The sequence below is a fragment of the Apteryx mantelli genome, chromosome 2, assembly GCF_036417845.1.
Source record: "Apteryx mantelli isolate bAptMan1 chromosome 2, bAptMan1.hap1, whole genome shotgun sequence".
In the NCBI taxonomy this organism is placed as follows: Eukaryota; Metazoa; Chordata; class Aves; order Apterygiformes; family Apterygidae; genus Apteryx; species Apteryx mantelli.
This window is the reverse complement of record NC_089979.1, coordinates 26,396,586-26,406,039: the sequence shown is the minus strand read 5'-3', so window position 1 is coordinate 26,406,039 and position 9,454 is coordinate 26,396,586. Positions and strand designations below refer to the sequence as shown.

Below are 9,454 nucleotides of genomic sequence, written 5' to 3'. Positions count from 1 at the left end.
TATTGTGGGCAGTAGAAGTAAGATGGGTTTCCATATTTATTGATTTGTCAAGAGCAGAAAAATTCAATTTGTATTTTGCTCATAGTTTTTGAGTCTTGCATGTGGTATTTAAAATGTGGGGGTCATAAAGACACAAAAAACCTGCAAATGCAGTATTGACTTCTGATGAAGTCAGCAGGAAACCTCCCAGCTCCGTGAGACACCAAGTATGGCATATACCGCTTGCTTGGTGAGCTAAACTGTTGACTGGTGAACTCCCTTTTATTTCCGAAACATTCCCCCAAACACCCCCAAGCAGCAGTGTTGGAGCAGAAGCTCTGCTGAACTCTTATATGCCCCTCATTCCCAGATGGGAGAGAGAAAGTTATAATTTGGGGAATCTCTATACTATTTGCTTGTGCACATTTTTTCAAAAGTAAACATGCAGATTTACAGCATTTAGAAGCTGTTTGGTTTATGAAGGCTTTATCTCTACATTTCTTGGCAAAAGATCTGCCTTCATGTGTGTTTTTTACATTGGTAAGAACCTCAGTGCTGTGCAATGGCTAGAAAATAACAAAAGGCAATGGTTATATTCTCAAAAGTGAAAATATCTTTTTTGCAAAAGTTCACATGTCATACCTTATGGGAAAATCATTGTTTCAGGTGATAATGTATTCAAAACATGTTAGCACAGATTCGTATAAGCCTTGCCTTATGGTTTTGTGTCTCCATAGGAAGACTACTTGACCATAGATGATATGCTTGTAGACTACTTTAATGAATTTTTGAGTCTTCCGGTAAGTATCTTACAGAAATCTTTTCCAAAATACAAGAAACACCTCACTAGGACTAGTAGTAAGGTAATCCATTTTAGAATATTTTGTCTTTTGTCACTGGGAAGTTGTAATGGCTTTTACAATATTTCTGTATTTTAATGGTAGCAACTCTTACTCTTCAGTGTCATCATCAGTGTCTGGAAATATAATGCAGTACCTCGACTTCTGGGGTTAGATTTTCTTTTGCTTCATGTAAATTTACGTATTTAACCCATAGTACACCAAAATAATATGGATGGGAAATGAAAAAGACATGTGAATACTCAAATAAAATGTATAATGAGTCCACTTGTATTCCTGTACCACAACATGCTGATATAACAAATGTTGGTCCTTTAACATTCTTCTGGCAATGAATGCAGTGGTGAGTTAACATTTTAGCCCAGGAGCCAAAATACATTTTTCTTCATGTTTTCATGTGAAGGCCTCAAAGGTGGTAGTTCCTCTCCTTTTCCCCTCCCATCTGCACCTGGAAAGATGCAGCCTTACATTGTATCCTGTGTCCTGATCCACTTACAGCTAGATTGCCGTACCCAGTGCTCTATATATAGCCAGCTGCCCTGTATTTTGCTCCTTTTCCCTATTAAATACCCTGCCTCCCCACACCAGTATATGAGCCACATATGCTGTCCTGCTCCCTCAATGTGGCAACTTCACCCAACTTCTCACTACTGTAGGCCCTAACTATCCCTGTCCTCTTCATCCCCACACTTCGCACCCATATTGTGCTGCATGGTGGCACAGCCCCCTGTCTACAGCATCACTCACAGCTCCCATGGGGCCTCCCAGCTGATCTGCCCCTGAACTCCCTCACAGCCTCTCCTCCTCCAAATACGCCACAGCCAAGTATGCTGCACTGTGGGAACATATACGCTGTTTCATCACTTGCCTGGTAGGACTTACCACCAGCGTTGGGAAGGGGCAGAAATTAACTTTCATGACATAGGATATTTCTTGATGCACCTTGGATCTCAGACTGTGGTGTGGCTGCTATTGGAATAAATTCAGTTATGATTCAGGTTTACCACTTGGATCTAGACTTGGAAGTGTTCTCTAAACCACATCACAGATTTGTCTAAAAGTAAATATAATGGGAGTTATGCCTCAGAATGTGAGAATTGGTCCCCTATGCCAATTTTTGATCTTAAAAGAGGATATGGAAGTATTAGAAAAACTATATCAGAATGTGAATTTTGTGCACAGCAATGATACTGACTTCTCCCAGGAGCTCAGTCTTCATATACCCTCCCGTTCCTGCAAGGTTCCTAAGAGTAATTTTTACAGATGGGAGTGTTGTTTTGTGTTTTTCCCTCTTTCTTTCTCTCCCTCTCTCTCTCTCTCTTTTTTTTTTTTTATTGTAGCTGCTTTAGGATGCTTATCTAAATCCAAGCCCAACTACATAGTCTTTAAACCTGGCCATCCTTTTGAGAAAACAGGGCTGTTCTAGGAGGTAGCAAGTTTTACCTTCTATAAGTCAGATTGCTCTTAACACAGGAATACCATCCTCCACCCCTTCCCTCGTTTATTTGGAAAGTATGCTTCAAGTTTTTCCCAAATCATAGTGGATGGAGTGGGAAAGAAGTTTAACCTGCTTATTCTCAGTGTCTCCTTGGATATGCATAGATTTCAGGACATCTATTAGAGGCCAAAATTCTCCTTGGCCTCACAGGGCTCCTAGGCCCGGAGTCCTGGCTCAGTTCAGCAGCTCCAAAACGCAGCAATTGCCCAGGCACTTATGACTGCTCTCAAAGCCCGCGGAAAAGAGTTCACATGGACAGTCCTGAGTAAACACTGTTATATACTGGTAATCTTGGTTAATTTCTAAGATGGCACATGGTGTCTCTTTATATATTTATATATTTTAATGGAAACAGGCTATCTTCTATTGGATATTTTTTATTTGTAATGTTCTCATTATTGATTTTATTTTCTCTTTGATTTTTTTTTTTTTTTTGCTGAGGATTTATCCTTTCCAGAATTAAGTTCTATTAATACCTTGAGTTCTGTGGTTTGAATATTTTATATTCCCAATTTCCCTCCTCTTCTCAGAACACTTCTATTAAACACTGCATTGAAAATTCCATTGCTTTATTCTTGTTGTGCTTATATGCTGTTGCCTAGAAACAGTATTACCCAGGTGTGTTAGTAGTTAGGCAACAAGTTAAACTGAAAATATTGTGTGACTTGATACAAGTAATCAGTGGTAGCATATGCTTATTTTAAGAGACTGTCTCAGTATTGATTTATAATGCACCACTAGTGTATGGAAAATTATACCACTGGGGACTTTCTATAGCAGCAGAAAAAAAATTTACTTTGATTTACAATATAACTTTTAAGCTATCATGTTATTACAATAGCATTCAGTACAATCTGACATGAATATCTATATACTCCAAAGATGTACATACTCTAATGAAAGATAAATTGTTAGGAAAATATTTCTGAAAGATAAAATAATACCAAAACCAAACCAAACCCAAAACATTAGGACACTTGTTGCCGGTAGTACAGTGATTTGACAGTACCAGAAATCAATTACATGACATATAAGTTACACCTTCCTAAGTAACCAGTTTAAACACCTTCCTGATTAACTAATTTAAAATGAAAGGTTCAAGATAGAAACATTGGTATAGATACATTTCCATTTCTGGCTGGCCGGGGATCCCTAGAATTTGAATCTGTCTTCCATGTATTTAAAACCTTCATATGTTTATCCATGAAAATTCAGTCAGAAATCTCCTTTCAGCCCAGTGTCAGAGGCCTCAGTGAAATATTGCAGTGATGTCAACTTGTTTGTGCTGCACTCTACAAGCTACCTGCTATTTGTTCCACTCCATGCTGCTGTCCTAGCCTTCATTTTCAAACTACCAGTGGACTGGGTCCTCACTGAGACACGCTCTTCCTCTTTGCGACCTACTTGAAGAATCACACTAGGGTCAAAAGAGCTAACTGTACCCTGGCTGAAGTGCATTTGGGAGATGGCATTCTTGGTGGCAAGGCCCTGGCTGTGGGTTTCCCTTGCAGCAGAAAGCTGACCACAACGTTATCAACTGCAGATCTGAAGACCTACTTCTTTTGAAAGTCTTTCCCCTATAAAAGCTCTCAGCTCATAAAAAAAGGACAAGCAATTATTTTATTCCTTTTATTAAATTAAAATTAAACATACTCTCATTTCCTTGCTTAGGAGCACAAGGAGATGTATTAATAGTGCTCCATAGAAGGAAGAGGGAATACACTGTAGGTAGATTGCTTGTTATAATTTGCATGCTAGTAGGAACTGTGGTGGTGGGATTAGAATAAGCATCATGGTACATGGTCTAAGAGGAAGCATTTGGGCCGGTCTGCAGGTAAGGTACTGCAGGTACTTTTCACTTCAGCATGACTCTCCTGAGTAGTCTGTGTTCCAGGATTTGACCCAGGGTAATGATTCTGAAAAAGATTAAAGCATGAGATAAAAAATAAGGTTTGGGCCAACTGGCCTTTCTGAAAATGGAACGGGCCTGAAAGCCTGATGGCGTCAAGAGTAAAATCGGGTCTGAATGCTATGCTATGAATAGCAGATGACAGAAAGGGCTGAAAACGATTCAGCTGCATAGTTCAGACCCTTCTCTGTTTTGAATATGCCTGTGAATTATTCCTTTAGGCACTAACACATGCTCATTAGTTCCCTGTTGGTTTTCCAGGTGTGAGGGGAGAGATTACAGGTGCCATTACAATCTCCCCTCAAAAGGCTTTTGCATCAGTGAGGCCCTACGTGCATGTTATGTTCATAAAGCCTAATCCAGAGCTAAAAATTGCTTGATATTTTTGGCATTCAAGAAAGCAAAAGAAGCTATCCTGACTTATTTCCCTACTGATAGTGCATTTACTGTCGAAAAGCTCTTCTCTTCTAATCAAATTGTGGTGTTTGGTTGTGACTTGTGCCTTACGCATCAACAGAAGGGAAACCCTGGACACGCTGAAGTCGATGGGAGATTTGCCATTGACCTTGTGTAGTCTGAATTTCCCAGGCACTTCCTAGAGCTGCTGAAATTCTTTTCTGGTCTGGATTTTCACTGACATTTATTTATGATATACACATACCCGTCTTAAGGAAGTTTTGGCAAAGCTCCTGGATGAGGTCTCTATTCATTCCCGCCCTTTCAGGGCCTTAACCTAAGAGGCGGCCAAGCTGTGGTCATTCTGTTTCTCTTGGGATCAAACTACATTACTTGGGGTGGGATGTGGGGAGCATATTTACACATTTGTTAAGTATATCTGAAAACTGTTAAGGCAGAGAACAGTGAGATTTATATGTCTGATATCCTGGCAACATGGTGATGGATGCTGTTTTGGTTTCTGTTTTGGGAAGAATGAAAGAAATTTGCCTTCCCTTCAGTAAACTGTATTATTTTAGGTTTCGGAGTTATGTATTCTATTTATTCTTCAGCTGAAACCATATTCAATGTGTATTTGACAGCTAAAAAAATTCTTTGCTGTCAAAAATGTACACACAATTGTTATTTATTTAATATAATTGCTATACCACAGTGTTTGGTTGTGAAACAGTATGAAAATACCTTTTTATTTTTTGCTCCATGATTTTTCTGAAGCCGAGAGGCCTACGCTGAATTAAAAATTTAGAAATACATTGGTTGTATTGGGGTCAAGGGGAGAGTTGCCTGTGAGTGATACAGTTTGCAAAGTCTATGGATTTCCTATTTGTTGATATTCTCAAATCCTTGTTGATCCTATTTATTGTGCTAAATTGATAATGTATGAATCCCAAACTTCAAGGCCAAAGCCTTTGCCCTCCTGCCAAAACTGAATTTATTTTAACCTCTTGAGGTAAAATTTGGCTTTGGAATTTTTCTCTCTGTCTTTGAAGGATCAGAAATTGGCCCAGACTAGAGACTGAATGTAGGGAAGAATGCACTGATACTCCCAGTGTTTGGTTAGTGTATTTTACTTATATGTTAAAGTTAAAGCACTTGCCAAATTTGGGGTAAGAAAGGCATTTTCTGCTATATTAGATTGACAGGGATATTTTTTCTTCTTCCTTTGTAGCATAGGCTATTGTCCTCTCCTTAACACAACTGGGCATCTTCGCTGAAGAGATTCCTTGTTATTGTAATGACCTAAAATACTGGTGGTGCCATAAACCCCTCCCATGATCTTCTTGTGAAACATTATAGGATTTTATGGCACTTGGCTTCTGTGGGAAAGGTTTTAAATTTGCTACAGGGTATTGAGCAGTTTTTTTGTGGCTTGTAATGTGTGGGAATGGTTAGATTTGGTGTTCTGTTCCAAAGTTTTTTACATACTGAGAGGGAAATGGATTGACTGAGCCTCTCTGTCCTGTACTATAACCGTGAAAATGTTTTCTACAAGAAATGAAGATGGTTTGTTTTGGTGTTCCCATTTGATTTTTATCATAACATTATCATTTTCATTTTTGTTGTGGGGATGAGTGAAGAAGGTCAGGACATACCTCTTCTTTTATTGCGCCTATAAAAACATTCTGATTTATCATTCTAGTTTTCTTAAGCAAGCAAGTAAAATATGCTTCCCCAGAAAAGTTGTAACTGTTTTCAAATGCTTTCATATGAGACTTCATTGAAATGTTCTGTCTGGTAGGATTTGGGGTTTGTACAGAATCACAGATCACTCAGACTGGAAGGGATTTTGGAAGGTCTGTAGTCCAGCCTCCTGCTGAAAGCACGGTCAACACACAATTCAGCCCAAGCTGCTGATGGCTTTGTCTTGTTGGGTCTTGAAGACCTCCAGCAACAGAGATTCCACAATCTCTCTGGACAGTATGTTCCAATGCTGAATTATCCCCTCAGTGAAAAATTTTCCCTTATATCTATACCTCTCCATTTCAGTGCATGACCATTGTCTCTTGTCCTCCTGCCATGCACTGCTGTGAAGAGTCTGGCTCTACCTTTTCAGTAACCTCCTTGTAAGAACTGGCAGGCTGCTGTTAGCTCCCCACAAAGCTGTCTCTTCTTCAAGCTAAAGAAGCTCTGTTCCCTCTGTCTCTCCTCATGGGCAAGCCCTCCAGTCCCTGACCATCTCAGTGGTCCTCTGCTGAACTTGCTCAAGTTTACCAAGATCCTTCCTGTACTGGGGGCTCAAAACTGGATACAGTATTCCAGATGCAGTCTTACTAGTGTCCAGTAAAGGGGAATAATCACTTCCCTTGATCTACAAGCTACTTTCTGGCTGATGCAGGACAGTATGCATGTGTCTTGGTGTTCCTGGGGACAGGAAACTACACCTTGGATGAATGCAGCTGTTCTGGTAAAATATGTAGTATCCAACAGCTTAATCCTTTTATCTCATCAGTGTATGTTCTTTTGTTCTATTAGTAAATGTGTCCTATAAAAGATTTGTGGTCAGACACCCAAAATAGCAATACAATTTACATTTTAAAAGTTGTCATTGGCATCTGTTTCACTACATTAAAGTTGCCAGATGTTTTCTGTTCAGTTAATTAGAATATGTATTGAAAAACCCAGACCTAGAGTAAGTTACAAGGGATTGAGTAAAAGTAGATATGCGTGATAAATTAATGTTGTCTTTGGTTCGTTTTCAATTTGAATACCATGGAACTAAAATAATCTGGTCATGTCTAGTCAAGTAGCCCTAGATTATGGATTTTGCATGCTTTGTTTACTTTTTTCTGCAAGCAAGACCATTTAAAATCCAGAGAGACTGAAGCACCTTGTTTCTTATTGTATTTTCTTCTGTATCCTTTTGAAAAACATGAAAAATTAAATAATGAAAAATACATTTGGAGGTTATTAAGGTTGCACAGTTAGTCTCTTAAAAGCTGAGAGAAGCCCAAATTAGGTTTGAAAGTAAATGAAATGTACACATAATAAGTTGGGAGGAGATCTGAATGAAGTATAGAGAAATCTGCAGCACGTAAAAGCCTCTTTAAAATGCAGTTCAGTGTATCTAGAGAAAAGGCACTAAAATCTGCAAGGTACCCTGGACAGAATTAATGGCAAAAGGGGCACAAGGTGTCAGAGAACAAAAAACAACACATGATTTTCTAGTGAAATTAGGAAACTAAACAGACTAATGCAATTCAGTGCATGGCGCTGACCAATGACATCCTGATGTCCCAGGCACTAATTATATGCTTAAAATCCTCACATGCCATGTGCTTTGCCAGGCTGAGCCTCCACGTGAGACACTATGGGACAAATTTGTGAATGTTGCTGCCATGTGTTGCAGCCACATTGTTTGGTTCTGGGCATTGCTCTGCATGACATCGGTCAGCCAGGGGACTTCAAGCAGAAGCAACAAAATAGCTGACACTGCCATGATTACTTTGGACTTACATTGGTGTAAAATAGGGTCAAAATGGCCTATGATGTACTTCGATATATGTAGCATGTATTCAACATATGTAGTATGTATATGAAGTATATCTGTGTTTATATACATATCTAAACATATATATGCTTCTATATACATACCATAATATATGAAAAAATTCAAAACAATGAAAAATACAGTGTCTGATAAAGTAAAATGGTATTATTATTAAGTGCAGGGGAATGAAAATTTTACAAACACCAGGTGGGACCCTCTCTGAAATGAAGCCAAAAAGAGTTTTTTGGCACTGGGTCTGAATATGGCCAGGGTTTCACACTCCTCTTTTATTCATTTCTTTTTAAATACAACATGTCTTCAAGTTTGGTCTACCTCATGTATTATATAGTATCTGAATGAATTGGTGGTGTATAGTAAAACTTATAATAGGCCATGGCTTTTGGTAGGTGCTTGACCTGCAAGTAACAGTAAGAGGAAAAATCTTTCCTACCTATGCTGCAAGACCAAAATGACACATCCATTAAAATAAAGGAATGGGAATCTTCAGAATCATTCTTCTCAAACACATCTTACATTTAAAAAGTCTGCTTCATTATTAATGTTTTCAGGCCTTGATTGTTTGTGGTAGTGAATGGGGGAATAACTGCAGCTCTGAGATCCTGTAAGTAGTCTCCTGCAGAACAGTTACTGAAGTCACTGTGGGTTATGTATTCTAGGCATTTGCTGTATTGGATCTATTATTTGCATGTGAAAAAGAATGGTCTATGTTCTAGAGTGATTTAAATTCTTGGCAGTTAAGCGTAGCTGAGACGAATAAGAATGCGTTGGAAAGCTCTACAGTGAAGAGACTGCAGAACAAGAATACAGAAAAATCACTATTTTACTATTGAACACAAACTGCAGAATGGAGGAGAAAGAAGCCTTATGATACCAACTCAGATTCTGCAGGATGCTTCTATACTATAAGAAGTAACTTTCTTAAATGAAAGACTTCCCTTATTACAGTGTTATAAACTCTCTCAACTTCTTTTGTAGACTTTTGTCCAGCCAGTTAAGTTTAATTCTGATTTGGGGGTTTTTGAAGTAGTTAATGATGCCCCCCAACACCTGGAAAGCCAGCTGAAAAAAATTCTGCATGATCAGAAACCTCCAAACCCCATTTATGATGTTATAAGGAAAGCAAAGAATGATGAGCAGCTTTCCAAAAAGAGCAGCACTTCTCCAGCCTTCAATATTGATCCAAATTACAACACTATGGTAAGCATCTTATAGCCACTGAGTTTATATTTAGATCTTACTGTAGA

General features: G+C 38.7%; 1 protein-coding gene across 1 annotated transcript in view; it reads left to right on the top strand.

The window, feature by feature from the left end:
- Positions 1–208: 208 nt before the first annotated feature.
- The window catches only part of RGS22 (regulator of G protein signaling 22), a 59,231-nt gene continuing 49,985 nt past the window's right edge, over positions 209–9,454 (top strand). Inside the window, exons 1-3 of the mRNA XM_067290014.1 lie at positions 209–229; positions 717–779; positions 9,186–9,407. Of these exons, the coding sequence (XP_067146115.1) occupies positions 209–229; positions 717–779; positions 9,186–9,407 (306 nt within the window). The remainder of the gene's footprint in view (positions 230–716; positions 780–9,185; positions 9,408–9,454) is intronic.